Raw genomic sequence first — 18,667 nt, 5'->3', positions numbered from 1 at the left:
AGCAGTAGACCGTGGGCTAGGAGCATATTTCGTCAGTCATCGCCTCCCGGCTGGTATTTTGTCAGATGATAGTTTAGATTGTTGTTTTAAAATAAAAAATACCGTCAGCCGGTTGTATCGCGGTGGGTAGACCGACAGCTGTAAAATGAACATGTAAAAAATGCCGCCATACCACTTTATATCCGCAAAGTATGCGTAATGTGTAAATTGCGTAATGCGTTTCACCTGATGAAATGTTATTGCTATCATAAAAAGGAAAAGCGCTTATTTTTTACATGTTCATGAGACCAGCTGACGTTCTTACCACCGCGATATAACCGGCTGACGATTTTTTTAATTAACAATAGCATCTGAACTGTCATCCGACACAGTATCAAACGTGAGGCGACGATTTTATTTTTTACGTGTTTCGGTGGCTGCCATTCCTCCACCCACCAACGGAGCGGCAGCTGACGTCCACGAGGGTTCATCATACATAGCCGTTAACCACTATACGAGTTTTCGCCCAGGAGGCGATTGGTCATGGAAATCTGTACCTGGCTCGCGGTCTACAACAAGTTGGGCTAGAAAGAAAAACTATTTATATTCTGGTAAACCCACTTTGCCAGTAGAAAAAGGTGAATCGAATTTTCAATGGGAAGACATCGCTTCGCGCCTAAATTTTCTAAATTTGCTGCCTTTTTCTACTGACGGAAATGGTTTGTCAAACTATAGAATCCACTACTATAGTCTGTCAAGCAAAGTCTGTCAGTAGCAATGTAAAGCAAACTGAAGTATGGCAACACTCACAGAGCAGTATTGCGCTAAGAAAAGCAGCAATGTACATCGAACCGAAACATATTTTTTTCCGCTGAGCGCGCTCTTCGTACGTCAACTAAAATTGCAGCTCGCGGTTTATTGAATCATTTGGAAATTGTTATTATTATGAGAGGGACAATTTAAACTGGAGTAAAAACGATGTCAATCAATATGATAAACGAGATCAAAAAATACCTATTTGCAAACGGACTATGCTGGAGAAAATAATGTTTGAATCAAGTCATTGCTTCCGCAGGTAGCTGGATTTTAATATATTATCAGATTTCTCGGTTGGAATTCAATATTAAAGATATATCACGATAAAATGCAATACAAATGCTCCTTTATGCAACCTTCAAAAGCTAATTAGACATATTTAGGTAGGTACAATCGAAAAATATATCAATAGATTGAATTAAAATAAAGGTTTGTATGCTTAGTAAAAGGTGGACGCAAAAGGCGAGCGCTCGCATTCTTAACCTTTGGTATGCTTAGGAGCAGATCTGCTACATATATATTCAACTTAAACATGAAGATGTCATAGCTAAATAAATGTAAAGGTTAAGGCATTTGCACTTGAGTACTTTTTACCAAACGAGCTGTTAGTAGGTACCTATACTACTGAATTTAACTAGAATAAAACAATCCATTGTTTTATATAGGTAAATATTAAAACCTAGGTAAGTAACCCCTGAGCCATCACTGGCAGCGGTAGCCCTGGTAGGGTATCACTGTAACTATTCTTGTCACAATTGCAGGGCTTATTAAATATCAAATATCTGGACTATTTACATCATTTTGATATGGTTTTATTCTGTTTTAGCAAACTTAGAAGACAAATAGGGAGCAAAGAGAACATGAGCACCACGGTAGAAAGCTGTTTTTAACATCAGTTCAGAAACTGAAGAAGCCCAAAGAAAATAATTATGCCACTTGTTAATTGTAAATTAGTGTATTTCTCTTGAACAATGTCACATTCACATACCAGTGTAATTTTGAAATGGTTTTACAATATATTTATATAAATATACAGATTAAAAATAAATAAAACACAACTGCAGATATTTTGGTGTTCATTTAATTTCAAGGCAATTAAGATACGGGTCACTTTAGCTTACTTACACTTAATTCAGGCCATTCATTGAAAAAATATCATTAAGTTACCAATGTTACTGGTCCACTCCAACCAAGCATCAGAATACTTTGTACCTAGTCACTTATTGCATCTTAAGCATAAAACAGATCTGTTTGAAAATTTGTAATTTCAAGTTTAAAGTTTCCATTCCAAGTTTCAAAATGTATTCTTATAGTAGTAGTTACACATAAAACTTAGTCTAAAGCAATTTGCCTAATTTATAGTACAGAGATATTCCAATATCTCTGAGACCACTCTTACATGCTAGCTTGGTAAGGTTTTGCTCACACTACTGTTTTTATACAGGCTAAAAATGTTAGATATTTACATGTATTGGCTAGATCATATTTTATATGTAGATATTTAAAAAAGTCATTTAGATATCAGGAGAATGCTGTTAAGAAATTTTATTAACTTTCACATTAGTCTATTCAAGACTTGTCAGGAACTGACACAATTTCAGGTACTCAAAATATTAATAAAAGATACCTTGACAATGGAAACTTAACAACTTCCACTCATGTGAGTAATATGGAGTTATATTGTTTCTGGATAAAAGAAGGTATGATTTAAATGTTAAAATATTTTTCTAAAATTATGCACACTGAATAAATTATTTTAATTTATTGAACAAACAGGTAAAGCGACTTAAAACTTCTTTTAAATAGGTACATACCGACTTCAGAAAGTATAAACTAGGATTTTCCATAGGTATACATGTGCAATAGCTGAGTGCATGAAACAAATCAGCCTAAATAATATATTTTCGTGATGATTAACAAACGGACAACTTTTACAATAATAATCTAAACTATTGTCCCAATTTTTTTAGTTTTTTTAATTAACAAGTTTATTTTTCGTCTTGTTTGCGTTGTACACGTATGTACGTAAACCGCCGTAGGTAAGTTTTGTATGAAGAGAAACTTTTACGAACGCCTTATATTGGGCGAGTTTTAATCCTGCAACAAACATATGGAAGTATTAGGTTGATGTTGCGAAAGAAAGTAGGTATAATCAAGGTTCTTAAACGTCTTAAGATTGTTTAAAAAAGTTACCTTTGAAAATATTTGAGGACTTCGTCTGTTGATATTGGGAACAATCGAATCAGTTGCGGTTTCGAGGGCACAATTCGTGGTCTTATTGGATATATTTAGGCATACGTTTTATCTTTATTTAAGCCTTTTAACCCTGAAACAGAAAAAACTGCACATTATCTTAAAAATTCTCCGGGATCTTGAAGTAATTATCATAACCTCAAAATTTTCTAATGGTTAAGATCAACGAGCATGATTTTACTTACATTGTAGGCATCTTGACTTTGCTTATGGTCATGCACAATATTATTTAATATATTGATATTTATTTTAATGCTGGGAGCAGAAATTTCTCTTGAATTAGCACCGATTCGGAATGTAAACAAACAAGATGGACGATCCACATTCTACAGATAAAACACAGATTACACGCGATTTTGGAATTATTCGAACACGGTGTTGCTAGCCCGCGATTTTTCAAATTTGCCGCGTTTTTCTACTGACAAGATTTGCTTGACCAACTATATCACCGGAATGGAAGGTCTTAATTTTTTCTGAATGGCAACATTTAGACAGGGGTACAGACGAGGTCTCCCTCATGCCTCTTGCTCGGCACGTTTTCCTCCTTACCAAGTGAAATTAACCTTAAAAACCATGTATTAGAGTACATTTTATTTATTTACTTTTTTGACAGTATGTCTTTCGCTTGTTCTACCTCGTTCTATGACATGAGTTGAGTTGGTGTCACTTGGTGTTGTTACAGTTTTTATTAACTCATTCGTGGTTAACTCACCGTAAGAAAATAAAATATTATTCGAAGAACTGCGTTTTTTTTGTGTATTAAAGTTTAAATTACACAATCTATAATGTCATATCAACTGTACAGAAATACTACGATCGGAAACACATTACAAGAAAGCCTCGACGAACTGATCCAGGTAGATGTTTATTTGTATACTTTTCATGTTTGGAAATTTCGTTTCTTATCATTCTAGAGTTGCTAAAATGAATTTTATTTCAGTATGGGCAGATAACACCGGCTTTAGCAGTAAGAGTGCTATTGCAATTTGACAAATCTATAAATCAAGCTTTATCCAACAAGGTGAAATCTAGATTAACCTTTAAAGCCGGAAAATTGAATACTTACAGGTATGAAAATTGCTATACCATATCAAATAAATAATAATATATCGTAATTGCTATAGTATATATTATGTAGGTTCATTGCAACAGGTATAGTACCTAACCTAACCAATCAACTTGTTGCTTGTTCCATATTTTTTTTTGTTTTCCAGGTTTTGTGACAATGTGTGGACCTTTATGTTGAATGATGTGGAGTTTCGAGAAGTGCAAGAAGTTGCTAAAGTAGACAAAATCAAAATCGTAGCTTGTGATGGTAAAAGTAAGTTCTTTACTTATTATACATCCTAATTTTCATGTAGGGCAGCAACTTTGTTTGTTTATTAAATAAATTAAAGTAGAGTACACCTTGTACACTTTGTACTATAGTAGAAAACCAAAGCAGATGCTGAATAAAGAACAATACAAAATTTATCAGAGATGTGTATGACACTACAACATTATCATGATACATCTATTATGATGTTTCTTTAACCTTTTAATTGCTTAGAATTTTTCATAGAGTGTGTTTATGTCACTGCTGGTATGAAGTTATACGATGTTTTGATGATCGAGATAACTTCCGATATTGTACTTATTGAACTACAGCGGTTAAAAGGTAACATAGTCACTGGTTAATTACGAGTACCACTAAATGTTGCAGCGTACATGTTAAGAGTTATACATACTTAGGTGTTATATAATCAAAGTTACACTCTCATTTTAAAGCAACATTCTGAAATAGGTAAGATGAAATTTGATGTGAAAATTCAAATAACATATATCCATGTCTGGTACTAGTTTTCATATTTAAGCTGCAATTACACTTTGTTGTTCACCTAATGCGGTCGCCGAATTCATTTTAAACTACTTAGGCCAACAAACGTCGTCTTCATTCGTCTGTCGGCCTAATACGGCGATCGCATGACTCTTGAATGGATTTGTTTAACGAACGTCGTCTTTACAATAGTCTGTCCGCCTAATGCAGTGGTGGAACTACATAGTCATCCATCAGATCTCTGAGAGCTGTCGCGATGTCAAAGCTTGTGCTTAGGAAAGCTAGTTCATTAGTTTGCTTAATAATACAGGAAATTTTATTAAAATCAATAAGAAAAAAACGAAGATACAAACGAAGACACTGGGTTCGAAAGATATATGCACAGCGTTACGCTTATGGAACAACAGAAACTGTGTGTGATGACCTGTGCCAACGATATAATGAGCAGATTTGCATAGAGATTTTACTTTATCAAATGATCTGCGGTCGCCGCTGTAGGTGACCTAATAAGGCGGACAGATGTCGTATTTACACTGCTTCGGTCACCTAATAAGCGACAGCAGCTGTCGATCGCCAAATGCGGCCGACCAACGTGTTCTTTACACTTTTGTGGTCACCGCATGCAGCATGCGGCGAACAACAAAATGTAATTTACAGCTTTAGAAACACTAATAGTAAAAAAGTGCACTAATTATTCTAATTAAATGTATTTTTTCCTTCCAGATGTTGAAGAAAGGAAATAACATTAGTGGTGCTGGCATAGTGTCAATTCCAATCATTATCTCAATATAATTTAATAAGTTTTGGTAATGGATTCAAGTGTGTATCAGTATAAATACTCAGGGCCTAATTGGATTGAGGGCCTTTTGTCAATATTTCAGTTTGGTCTGTTCAGAGGGTGTACCGCAAGCACCAAAGCTCGCAAATTGCGGGCATCTTTCCCTGTCACCCTCACGTCTTAAGGAGCAAAAAAGAAAGATGTTCGCAATTTGCGAACTTTTGTGTTTGCGGTAGGCCCTGTGATCTATGGATAGACCTCATTCATTTATTACGTAAGACGATTTAGGGGGGGGGGGGGGTCAAACATGTCTTATTTTTTCTTACAAGGGGGTTGGAGGGGGTTTTCATAGTTTTTACGTAAGATCACAAACATGCGAAAATTTTCGTATTTCTATGAAATTATGACGTTTAAAATACTTCCACACTATGCTATCAAACATGGTACCGACTTAGCATAGACGGGATCCAGTACCTTTGTAGGAACAAATAAATGTTTGTAAAAATGATTTTTGTGAAAATAAACACTAAGACAAACGAAACTTGTATTCATTTTTTTCCTTTAGTAACGTAATATAGGGAGGAGAGGGTTGGTCTATTCTTATTTTTTCTTACATAGGGGTGGCAGGGGGTCATAAACTGGCAAAAATCGTCTTACGTAATAAATGAATGGCGCCATATGGGGTTATGTTCTGTAGTGTCAATAGCAAAAAAAGGGACATGATTTTCCACTGCTTATTTCATCCATCAAGATTTCATAACATATACTTTGTTTCCTTTGGTATTCAAGCATATCTTTATAAAAATTTTAGATCCAATACAGGTATATCAGTAGTTTTGTTTGTGATTGTACCGAATGCATTGAAATGTTTCATTAAAAATTCTGATTCTACTTAATTCATATCATATTGTGTATTATGTATTATGCTCAAATTTAATAAAACGTATACAGGTTTAAGTTTGTTTTCTTCCAACAGTCCATCAAAGAATAGTTTGTGATTTTTGGAAATACAGTTTGGCCCATTATATAAATAAAATTATTCTAGGTAGGGCTGGTGCCTAAGTCAAGGTATTAAATATGCCAGTGCCAAAAATATATGTACACACTACCTTAACATAAGGGCAATAAGGCCGTGTATACATATTTTTGGCACTTAGTCCATGTAGATATTTAATACCTTGCCATAATACCAATAATATATCGTGTCATTCACGAAGACGCGTGCCTTGACTCGTACTGTCATGTTATTAATGGTTAGATTTGACAAATCTGCGCGTCATCGTGGATGACACGAACTATAAAGGGTACGGTTAGCAGTTTAATATAATCGACAAGCGTGGGCAATCGGCATTTGATTCTGGAAACGGATTGGAAATAATAAAACAATGTAACAACCATTCAAAATATATTTTATTTATTGTCTAAATAAACATTTATGCAATATTTATACATATTATTTACAAATCTCCCAACTTCTCAACAGATCTTAACACCCGATTGCAAATTGGCTAAGAAACCTTCGGATTATAAATATATTATTATTGGTAACACAAAAATATCAACGTATTTATTTTATCACTAACAAAAAAGAAACGAAAAATAAACTTGTCTGTTATTGATATGTTAAAAAAATAAAATTGAAGAGCCTAGCCTCACTATAGTTAATTATCATAATGTATGAAATATAAATGAAAAGTTAATGGTAGAATGTGGTCTCTTGAGCTTGAAGGAATGAATCCACCACCCAACTTACAAAACCAACACCATCACAGCGAACAAAATGTGCTAAAGCTAAAAAATACATAGTGTCCTTGGTCTTTGTACAGTCGCCATCAGATATATCGGAGCGGCCGAGGTGCTCAAAAATATCTGAACACGCACTCTAACGCCTTGACAATAGAGGCTTGTTCAGATAGTATTACGTCAGCGGTTCAGTTATTGATGTTTTTTTCACAGTCGAAAGTTCCCTACCATACGAGTAAGATATTGGTTGGTTGTCAGAGAAACATTCACAAACTATATTTGATTTTTCTACAAAGATCTACGGCACAGATTAATTTTTAGAGCTAAACTTAACCAAACTTTTACGATTAAAATGATACGTTTGTGTAATGTTATTTATGTCTTACGTAAAGTAAGAGAGCATGTCTATGTCTATCGTACACACATCTCATTAAATTATGACTTCCAATGTAGTTATTTTATGCATTGATAACATAATAATAATTTGATTACCAAGGATCATTATTATTAAATTTAATTTATAGGAAAACAATCAGAAATTAATTACATCTTGCATAAGTATTTAATAAATTTTAGATTTGCTAATAGCAGATTAATTAGTTTTGGCGAATAAAAATTGAACTCAAAAACGATACAAAATGAGTTTATTTTTAACAAATAGAACGAAAGCTATCGGCGTTCATCCATACCATATAACCTCGTAAGGCCCAAGGCCCTACCTATAGGACTTATTCAGTTCGATGAAATTTAAATCATATTCAATTAGGACAGAGTTGCATTTGTTTTGTTTCGTGTAATTTTCAAACAAAATAAAATCAACTGTATTCCGTGCACTATAGGTTCAAATTCCATTGGCAAATTTTGGATTTTTCATTTCTATGGCTGGGCCTTAAGAGGATATTTCCTAATCTACCCCACCTACATTTTCATACTGTAGCACGCCTTTTATTACGGAAGTAAGCATAGCGCGAACTTAAAATGAAATTGTCTTAGTGTTAATTCCACAAAACAAAAAATATTCCATGATATGCCTTACAACTTTAGAGTTAGGAGAAAAGATACATACGATGTTGAAACGCTATTATGTTTTTGTGGGAATCACCTTCCCGTAGCTAACGTACCAATCGTTAACGTTCCGTAACGTAGCGCATATTAGTGTGATAGTGACAGTTGTGTTTCGTTCGCTAAGCGTTAACGATTGGCACGTCGGCTACGTGGGCTGGGCTGTTATCAAAGTTCTGAGTGTAACACACATACGTGTCGGTTACATTTCGAGCGTGACGTTGATGTTCTATATTGATAGGGGAGTCGTGCGAAATTTTCATCCTCCGTCGGCCGCATAAATGTTCGACGAGTGGCTGGACCCGTCGGTCCACGAGTCGGTCGAATGCTAGGCGCAGTATGAGGGCGGGGACGTGAGGTCGGCTAGCAGGTCTAGTTCCTCCTGTAACATGAAACATTTGATGAGTTCTGTTGGTGGTCTGGATTTTATGTATTTAATTTAATAACTGTACATGATCTCAATGACTTGTAATGATAATAAAATGTTCTGGTAAAATCTTTTGAATGTTGTTGATCGCACCGAGGCGGAGGTGAGAAGAGGCGTGAGGGTATCAATCGAAAGCATCGGTTGTATTCCAGCGAAGCGGAGAAGAGATATGGATTACAATGCTATCGGTTGATTCTCAGATGTCTCCTCTAATTCTAGGCTCAGTGAAAGCAGCCAATAGAGTGTATTGTGGCCTCGTTACCTGCGTGAGCTGGTCGCGGTGGCGCGGCCAGTCGTCCTGGTGCGTGCGGCGGAAGTCGGCCAGCGCGGCGCGGATGGCGGCCGGCACCGGGTCCGGCGCCGACGTGTGCCGCGCCAGCTCCGCCAGCACCGCGCCCAGCGAGGGGCCCAGGCTGCGGATATACATTTACTATTACAAATAGATCTTGTGAATAAAAATTAAGTAAATCCGCGTGAGAACTATGCTGACTGACATGTTCCTTTATTATGTATGGATAGGTGGTCGGAAATTTTTTGTTTTGATTCTTGCTTGATTTATATATATGTACCTGTAGGGGCGGGAGGCGAGGTAGGCGCACAGGCCCAGCACGCCGGCGTGGCGCTCGAGCGGCGCCTTGCTGCGGCACGCGCGGGTGAGGGCGCGGAGAGTGCGCTCCTCGTCCGGCAGGGCGCCGCAGTGCATCAGGCCCGTTAGTATATATATGTACCTGTAGGGGCGGGAGGCGAGGTAGGCGCACAGGCCCAGCACGCCGGCGTGGCGCTCGAGCGGCGCCTTGCTGCGGCACGCGCGGGTGAGGGCGCGGAGAGTGCGCTCCTCGTCCGGCAGGGCGCCGCAGTGCATCAGGCCCGTTAGTATATATATGTACCTGTAGGGGCGGGAGGCGAGGTAGGCGCACAGGCCCAGCACGCCGGCGTGGCGCTCGAGCGGCGCCTTGCTGCGGCACGCGCGGGTGAGGGCGCGGAGAGTGCGCTCCTCGTCCGGCAGGGCGCCGCAGTGCATCAGGCCCGTTAGTATATATATGTACCTGTAGGGGCGGGAGGCGAGGTAGGCGCACAGGCCCAGCACGCCGGCGTGGCGCTCGAGCGGCGCCTTGCTGCGGCACGCGCGGGTGAGGGCGCGGAGAGTGCGCTCCTCGTCCGGCAGGGCGCCGCAGTGCATCAGGCCCGTTAGTATATATATGTACCTGTAGGGGCGGGAGGCGAGGTAGGCGCACAGGCCCAGCACGCCGGCGTGGCGCTCGAGCGGCGCCTTGCTGCGGCACGCGCGGGTGAGGGCGCGGAGAGTGCGCTCCTCGTCCGGCAGGGCGCCGCAGTGCATCAGGCCCGTTAGTATATATATGTACCTGTAGGGGCGGGAGGCGAGGTAGGCGCACAGGCCCAGCACGCCGGCGTGGCGCTCGAGCGGCGCCTTGCTGCGGCACGCGCGGGTGAGGGCGCGGAGAGTGCGCTCCTCGTCCGGCAGGGCGCCGCAGTGCATCAGGCCCGTTAGTATATATATGTACCTGTAGGGGCGGGAGGCGAGGTAGGCGCACAGGCCCAGCACGCCGGCGTGGCGCTCGAGCGGCGCCTTGCTGCGGCACGCGCGGGTGAGGGCGCGGAGAGTGCGCTCCTCGTCCGGCAGGGCGCCGCAGTGCATCAGGCCCGTTAGTATATATATGTACCTGTAGGGGCGGGAGGCGAGGTAGGCGCACAGGCCCAGCACGCCGGCGTGGCGCTCGAGCGGCGCCTTGCTGCGGCACGCGCGGGTGAGGGCGCGGAGAGTGCGCTCCTCGTCCGGCAGGGCGCCGCAGTGCATCAGGCCCGTTAGTATATATATGTACCTGTAGGGGCGGGAGGCGAGGTAGGCGCACAGGCCCAGCACGCCGGCGTGGCGCTCGAGCGGCGCCTTGCTGCGGCACGCGCGGGTGAGGGCGCGGAGAGTGCGCTCCTCGTCCGGCAGGGCGCCGCAGTGCATCAGGCCCGTTAGTATATATATGTACCTGTAGGGGCGGGAGGCGAGGTAGGCGCACAGGCCCAGCACGCCGGCGTGGCGCTCGAGCGGCGCCTTGCTGCGGCACGCGCGGGTGAGGGCGCGGAGAGTGCGCTCCTCGTCCGGCAGGGCGCCGCAGTGCATCAGGCCCGTTAGTATATATATGTACCTGTAGGGGCGGGAGGCGAGGTAGGCGCACAGGCCCAGCACGCCGGCGTGGCGCTCGAGCGGCGCCTTGCTGCGGCACGCGCGGGTGAGGGCGCGGAGAGTGCGCTCCTCGTCCGGCAGGGCGCCGCAGTGCATCAGGCCCGTTAGTATATATATGTACCTGTAGGGGCGGGAGGCGAGGTAGGCGCACAGGCCCAGCACGCCGGCGTGGCGCTCGAGCGGCGCCTTGCTGCGGCACGCGCGGGAGAGGGCGCGGAGAGTGCGCTCCTCGTCCGGCAGGGCGCCGCAGTGCATCAGGCCCGTTAGGAGTTTGGCGGCCGCTTGCCGCACCTGAAAACAAGTTCAACATCTATAATAATGTTCCAGTCTAATCCTCCCGTATCAATATAAATTCTAAAGTTAGACCTCGAAAATTTCTAGGTATGCATTGTAATACATTACTACAGAAGCCGGGACGAAAGGGGTTGCCGGCTGAAGATATACGGATAGGTCTGAGGCGGGCAACCCCATATTTCCCGCCGAGGTATGTATAGTGTTTTTCTCAAACATTCAATGAAAGAAACAACAAATAAACGAAAGTTTTATTTTTAAATAAATTATAAGAAAATTAGACAAAAACTAACGAAGTATGTATATTACTATTTCGCTATATTTGAACTCGGTTTTAATAGAAAACAGATACTTCATACATTTATATTTATTATCATGTTACTTCAAAAAAGTACGAAAGCACGTTTCTGAACGAACCTTTAGAATTTCAATTTGTTGCAACCAAAACTAAATTATAACCTCTTCTGTATCTCAATAATCAATCGGAACTCAATAGCAATAGGTACTTGTCGCTAGATATGTGGATAAACTAAACTTATATATTAAACGTTGTAGTCTAAACTGTCGAATTACAGTTTAAAATAATAAAACACAATGCATTTCGGATTAAAAAATTCTTAGTAAACAAAACATTAAGCATGGAGTCGATGCCCACAATGTTGAAGACTTTTTAGTTTCTGCCAGTTCCTTAAAATATGGCAAAAACACGTGTTCTGAGAAACTGTGGGCATTTTTTTGGTTTTCCAATTTATAAAATTGTCATAAGTAAGCATATATTTCGCCAATATCGTATAGCCAACTCTGCTTCGGCTCTTAATTCAGGTGAAGTGCAATCAATAATAATTTCTTCGTCGGTAGTTTCGTCCGAACTCATATTGAATTATTTAGAACAAAACAAGATTACAAACAACAAAATTAAATCCGACAAAACAGAATTACAGCGAAAAATTATCTAATTTCCCGCCAAACCTTTTTTTCTATACAGTTAGAGACACGTTTGAGTAGACATTTTTACCGCTACCTAATATTTAGATGAAATATTAATGTGTATCTGTATAGTTAAGAAAAAAATTGATAATAATGTGATATTTCTTATGTTCATGTGGATTTATTATGTAAATAAAACTGCACTAAGTACATTTTTTTTATACCACGTCGGTAGCAAACAAGCATACGGCCCGCCTGATGGTAAACAGTCACCGTAGCCTATGGACGCCTGCAACTCCAGAGGTGTCACATGCGCGTTACCGATCCTTTAAAAACCTGTACACTCCTTTTTTGAAGAACCCCATACTGTATACCCTCGGGAAAACCTCGGCAGGGAGCTCATTCCACAGCCGGAACGTCCTCGGGAGGAAATACCAAATCGCTTATTGTTTTTTTATTAATACGCATAGTGGCAGAATGTCATGATGCCTGTGCCACAAATTTATGTGGAATGGATATCAAAAAAGAGGACTTTGCCGGCCTAGGCCTGCAAGATTTGTATGAAATTCCATTAACGACCTCTTGTCCTCGCCGCACCTGAAACGTCATACTTCGCAGCCTATTATAAGGAACATAACATTAATATTTCATTAATCATTGCATGTTTGAGAAAAGATTTTTTCTACTCATCGATTGTAAGGGTTGAATTAAGACTTCGTATACCAAACTGTTATTGGGTACTTTTCATGTATGGGCTCCCAATTCATTTATAATATTCATTTCGAAACGGTTGAGTCAACTATAATGAAATTGACCAATCACAGCTCGCCGCGGTCTAGATGATGAAACAAAACGATAGCTCAAATTAATTATTTATTACAGTACATATGGGGCTACTTTATAGCACTAGTGCGAGAAGTAGCATATTACGTTACTGTGTCGAACATTTAAAGGGCCATATGTACTGTAAAACGTTGTACGATACATGTGCGAATAGGTAATTCGCAACTCGTGTCGATTTAAAACACTCCCTTCGGTCGTGTTTTAATTTATCGCCACTCGTTTCGAATTTCCTATTTTTCGCACTTGTATCATAATGTACTATTTTAGGTTGTATATTGTATAGTAGAAACAATTGTTTTATAAGCCATAAACGCACATGTGACACCCTTAATAGAGCAACATCCATAGACTACGAAAACAGCTTAGCGTTGCTTGTTAGTCTCCATAGGCAACGGTGGCCAAAATAAATAAAAAAACTGTCTAAAAATTGAATTTAGCAAGGAGCAAGTACCAGGGCCTCATGAGTTACGAAGGTATCGTTGACCACCCGGCCGGCCGGGGCGCGAACAAGTATGAAGGTATCGCGGCTGCTCGCGTATCTTAAATAGTATACTTTTGGTTTGTTTACCTATATGATGCTATTAGTTTAAAGTATTATTTTTGTTGACTCGTAGAAAAAGTATTGTATACAATAGTGATATAATCAAGCTTTTCAATCTCGTACCTTACTTAGGCAACTCAGCAAGGTACTCGACTGAAAAGCTCTCTATTATATCACGATTGTATAAAATACTATTATTACGATGCATAAAGATCGTTGAAACCTACCGATATTATGTAATATTTCTGATAACTTTTTGATTTGATGAAGCGCAGGATGCCGGACCTCGAGATCCGCTCGCGCCCTGCCCTGCAGAGTGATAAAGCATTATGATAATAAATAGGTAATTAAGTCAATGTGTTACCTCAAGCCGGGGGTCCCTCATGAGCTTCAGTGTGAAGTTCTCTGCGCGCACGGCCAGCTCCGGCTGGTCGCACAGCAGGGGCAGCCCGTAGAATAGCAGCGGCTGAGCGAAGTCCAGGCAGGCCAAACGCGCCCACCATGATCTGGTCATTATTACAAAATTATGTAATACTTACTTAATTTATTTTACATTTGGATAACGTGTACCGAGTAGCGTTAAAAATCTGATTTTATTTCCTAATTCCTATCATTCGACATAATTTTCAAAATGACGCGAAGAACAATAAGATTGTTTGAAAAAAAACTTCCTTTATGCATGACATTATAATACTGTTACTCACTTTAATCTTAGTATTTAAGAATTTTGGAATGCCCTGACAGGGTATCATGTACCTCCTACTTTACAAATAACACTTGTGTATTGTTATGTCCCTAATTATGCAATTTTTTTTAATGAAAATGAAATGAAACATTGTTTTATTCATGCATTTTTTTATATATAAAAACACCACAGACGGTAGGAAGCCGTTAGCTATATAGTTAGTTTCGCAACTCTCGCTAATGCGCCGTGGGTCACGGAGGGCCCGCGTCACCTACTAGCGTATATTGTGTGAGTAAAATAGTTACCTTTCAGCAGCTACAGTCTCTACAGTACTCAGTGCTTGTTCAAACGTCACAGCATCATTAGCAGCAAGCGCCACAGACGCCAAGAACCCATCAGTAGCTCTAGCTAGTTCCTCATGGGGCACGGAGGCCACCACGCTTTTACTAGTGTGTAACAGGTATGTATGTACAGGCAGCAACATTCTATACACAGCACCTGTTCACACACCACACCGTCATTGGCAACGAGCGTTACAGACGCTAAGATAAGAAGCCGTCAACGACTCTTGCTAGTTTATCGTGGGGCACTGAGGGCTCGCGTTGCCTACTGGCGTGTACCGGAAGTGTATAGTTACCTCCCAGCAGCTACAGTCTATATAGTCCGCAGCGCCTGCTTGAACGCCACAGCATCGTTGGCAGCAAGCGCGACTGAAGCCAGAAATCCATCAACAGCTTTCGCTAGTTCGTCCTGGGGCACGGAGAGCACGCATTACCTCTACATGCTTGTATAGTTAGTTACCTCCCAGCAGCTACAGTCTCTATAGTCCGCAGCGCCTGTTCGAACGCCACAGCATCGTTGGCAGCGAGCGCCACAGAGGCCAGGAAGCCGTCAGCAGCGCGGGCCAGCTCGTCGTGGGGCACGGAGGGCCCGCGGGCGGCGAGCGCGCACGCCGTGCCCACGAGCGTGTACTGCGTGCTGATGGCGCCGTGCACGCCGCGGACTATCATGCCCATGCAGCCGCGGAGGACTGGAACAAAAATAGGTGTTAATATATAGTCTGGCAAACACAACTTGTCAGTCAGTACCAACCAGGAAAACTATATATTCATCCCTTTCTTTTGGGTGCTAGTACTAGCATGAGACAAAGAAAGTTTGATTCTTTCGGTCAATGTTTGAAATGAGTCAGTCCTGGTCCAAACTATATGTGTAAACAGGAGATCTTATATATATCATTGGCCACGATCTTTTAGTAGACGATTGTTGCAGTATTTTCTATGTCGATAGTTGATAGTGCCGGTACCGGGATTTTGTAAATCGAGAAATTATTACGAAACACGACACGAGGTCTACCGAATTTAAACTGGGGCTCCCTGACACTACACTGCGGGCGGGTTGCTTGCTGCATCGCAATCATAATGTATTTCGTAGTTTTTAGTTAAAATTTATGTTTTACATTATGTGTGATAAGATAAGATAAGATAATTTGGAATATGGAAGGTAGAGGCAAGGAACAAAATCTCCATATACCAAAAAGTGTCCGACAAAAAACCATAAATAGGTGGCGCTACAATACCTAGAATACTTCAGAAAAAATCTAATCATAGACAGAGCATTTCACTCCGTCAATAACGCCTAGGTTCTTAGCTACTCTAGCGCTACTCTGGAGAGATTTGGAACTATTATTTATAGCGGACAGTTGAACACTTTTGTAACAATTCTGCCTAAGGAGTTTGTGTTCCTTGCCTCTACCTTCCGTAATCTCTAAGAATGAACTTTTGACACTTGAGTATTGACGTAATTAGTGATGGGGCTAAGACGTATCGTGTGTCAAATTTAGCGATTAATTATGAATTGTCCGAATCGATTTTAATTTAACAATTTTTTTCTTGTTATATGCCTATATATTTAGTATCACAAATCTTCTCAAATTAATAATTGATATCTACTAATTATCAATCTCCTTGTCCTGGCGATCTGTGAAGGAGACTATCTGGCCTAGATAAGTATACTCGTCGACATATTGCAAAATGTTCCCATCCACCGTCACCCCGTGCTTCTTGCTGTTGGTCATTAACTGGGTTTTAGATTGGTTCATCGTCAGACCAACCTCAAGGCTTGCGTCGCTTTTGGTCTATGAAGGAACTCATGAAAGGTAAACTCCCAATTGCACTAAAGCGCAAGCTCGTCGACATGTGCATCTTACCCATCCTCACCTATGGTGCCCAAACCTGGTCATTAACTGAGGCGCAAAAATCACGGCTCAAGGTTTGTCAAAGAGCAATGGAGCGGAGTATCCTGGGTATCCGAAGATCAGACAGGGTGAGGAACACAGAGCTTCGCTCCAAAACCCGTGTCGTCGATGTTGGGATGAAGACCGCCAGGCTTAAGTGGGACTGGGCTGGACATGTCTGCCGGATGAATGATGACAGATGGGCTAAAATAGCCACTAGCTGGCATCCCCGGTGTAGTCGTGGCAGAGGCAGACCGAGAAAGAGATGGCGGGACGACTTGGATGCGTTTCAGCGGGACTGGCGGGACCTTGCTCAGCACAGGGAGGATTGGAAAGCTAGAGGGGAGGCCTTTGCCCAGCAGTGGGACACACAAATAGGCTATTAAAAAAAAAAAAAAATCTACTAATTATGTATGACATTATAATATTTCCATAATTAATGCAATATATTTATATTGCCTATTGATTATATAATCGATTTTTATCGACTTATCGGAAATGTTACATGAATCGGAACAGCAAACATGGTCACAACACTAAATTAAAAAAAAAAAGACGTAGTCCGTAACTGTTTGCATTCTAAATTGTTATCGTAAAATATTCAATAACTAAGATATAAAGAAATGTAACATTCATTAAGTTATGTTTATGAAAAGTGAAATATTGTGTTTACGTACATGACAAGGTGTAATATCGTTATGGGATTTTGTTTATAATTTCAAAGTGTCTTGCGCGTTTACGTTCTACGGGCGTTGCGATGTGTCAAAAGTTGATTCTTAGAGATTTTAGACTATAGTTTATGTTTGGCTCGCATTGGGCTAGCGTGGGGACTATACCCCAAACCCTCTCGCGCATGAGAACAGGCCTGTGCCCAGCAGTGGAACGTATATAGGCTGAATTATTGTTATTATGCTAGTTTTAAGGTATTTATCTGTGGGCCACAAGTGGTCTGAAATAAAGATTTTCATTAATTTTTTTATTGTTGAGTCGCTCTAGCGTCCTCTGAAGACGCCTGGCTCCTTGGCGTTTACATTTTCCTGTTAATTATAGGAGTATGACGAGCAGTAATTTTATCTGTAAAAAAGTTGATGGCGCGAGCGTCGTCAGTCGATACATTGTCGCCGCCGAGTCGCAGCGCAGTGTCGAGATGAGACAACGGGTTTTTGTCGAGCCGCCTATGGCGTTCTCTAATGATTCTCCTGGTCTGTATGCGTTTTTATTTACCTGTGAATAATAGTTAGAAGAATTACGTAATATTACCTGTGGTAAGCAAATTAATAGCCCGTGCGTGGTCGCGTAGATCAGTTGCCACACTGTCGCCGCCGAGTCGCAGCGCCGTGTCGAGATGTGTCGACAGATTCTTATCGAGTCGCTCGCCTCTGGCGTTCTCTGACGTTTCTCCTGGTTCGTTGGAATTCTCATGTTCCTGCTAATAATAAAGAGATTATTAATAATAAAGAAAAGATAATAAATAAACATTATTTACTCGTGACTTTTAAAGTGGAATTTAAAATTACAAGAAATACTTTGATAACATGTTCATTCACAGACTTCAAAGTCATTCAACATGAATTCATTCCTCGTATCAAATAATTATAATATGAGGCAGAGTATAAACTTTAAAATGAACTTAAGACTTTAATTAAGTAATATTCATTCTACTTTTTTCCTTTGTTGCTATGGCGGAGGGGGGTGGGGGGTGCGGGGTATACATTTAGTAACATATTTGTATTACCTGGGTATCATCAACCGGGTCGAGCCTGGCGCTGGCGACGGGCACGTCCACACGGGGCGCGCGCCGCTCGGGCTGGGGCGAGCGCGCGCGCTCGTCGCGGCTCACACCCGCCATTTGTGCCATGGACGCTGCTGTCTTTATCACTAGAACCCAAAAAAAAAAAAAATGGATGAACGCGCAAAACTAATCAAATGGTGCTGCAACCGTTTAAAAAAAAATACCATCTTTTGATTATAGGTTTGAGATATATATTTGGCAGCGATTTTGATAGCCTAGCTAGACTGTGCAAGTGTTATTTTAAACATCTTACTTCTATTTTTTTTCATTATTTATGATAACAG

General features: G+C 41.1%; 2 protein-coding genes and 1 long non-coding RNA gene across 3 annotated transcripts in view; 2 read left to right on the top strand and 1 right to left on the bottom strand.

Annotated features, from left to right (window-relative positions):
• The first annotated feature begins 726 nt into the window (after nucleotides 1-726).
• On the top strand, nucleotides 727-1,863 carry LOC133528553 (uncharacterized). The gene is made up of 2 exons (XR_009801019.1): nucleotides 727-1,054; nucleotides 1,622-1,863. It is a non-coding gene; the product is annotated as an uncharacterized LOC133528553 (long non-coding RNA).
• A 1,747-nt stretch (nucleotides 1,864-3,610) lies between these two features.
• On the top strand, nucleotides 3,611-6,599 carry LOC133528549 (transcription initiation factor IIA subunit 2-like). The gene is made up of 4 exons (XM_061865959.1): nucleotides 3,611-3,905; nucleotides 3,989-4,116; nucleotides 4,263-4,369; nucleotides 5,588-6,599. Exons 1-4 carry the CDS (start codon nucleotides 3,834-3,836, stop codon nucleotides 5,605-5,607), a joined length of 327 nt encoding a protein of 108 aa, XP_061721943.1. The 5' UTR covers nucleotides 3,611-3,833; the 3' UTR covers nucleotides 5,608-6,599.
• A 2,037-nt stretch (nucleotides 6,600-8,636) lies between these two features.
• The window catches only part of LOC133528550 (proteasome activator complex subunit 4-like), a 48,938-nt gene continuing 38,907 nt past the window's right edge, over nucleotides 8,637-18,667 (bottom strand). Inside the window, exons 24-30 of the mRNA XM_061865960.1 lie at nucleotides 18,327-18,469; nucleotides 17,852-18,020; nucleotides 15,160-15,388; nucleotides 14,038-14,179; nucleotides 9,444-11,362; nucleotides 9,137-9,287; nucleotides 8,637-8,829 (exon numbers count right to left, since the gene is read on the bottom strand). Of these exons, the coding sequence (XP_061721944.1) occupies nucleotides 8,776-8,829; nucleotides 9,137-9,287; nucleotides 9,444-11,362; nucleotides 14,038-14,179; nucleotides 15,160-15,388; nucleotides 17,852-18,020; nucleotides 18,327-18,469 (2,807 nt within the window). The 3' untranslated portion in view covers nucleotides 8,637-8,775. The remainder of the gene's footprint in view (nucleotides 8,830-9,136; nucleotides 9,288-9,443; nucleotides 11,363-14,037; nucleotides 14,180-15,159; nucleotides 15,389-17,851; nucleotides 18,021-18,326; nucleotides 18,470-18,667) is intronic.

The sequence above is a fragment of the Cydia pomonella genome, chromosome 19 (assembly GCF_033807575.1).
Source record: "Cydia pomonella isolate Wapato2018A chromosome 19, ilCydPomo1, whole genome shotgun sequence".
Lineage (NCBI taxonomy): Eukaryota > Metazoa > Arthropoda > Insecta > Lepidoptera > Tortricidae > Cydia > Cydia pomonella.
This window is presented reverse-complemented; position numbering and strand designations above follow the sequence as displayed.

Bases quoted from the DNA above. Each gene is read 5' to 3' on its own strand.
- LOC133528549 (XM_061865959.1), top strand. From the start codon at position 3,834: ATGTCATATCAACTGTACAGAAATACTACGATCGGAAACACATTACAA. The intron at 4,117-4,262 runs GTATGAAAATTG...TTTGTTTTCCAG, and splicing joins GGAAAATTGAATACTTACAG to GTTTTGTGACAATGTGTGGA. The intron at 4,370-5,587 runs GTAAGTTCTTTA...TTTTCCTTCCAG, and splicing joins CGTAGCTTGTGATGGTAAAA to ATGTTGAAGAAAGGAAATAA.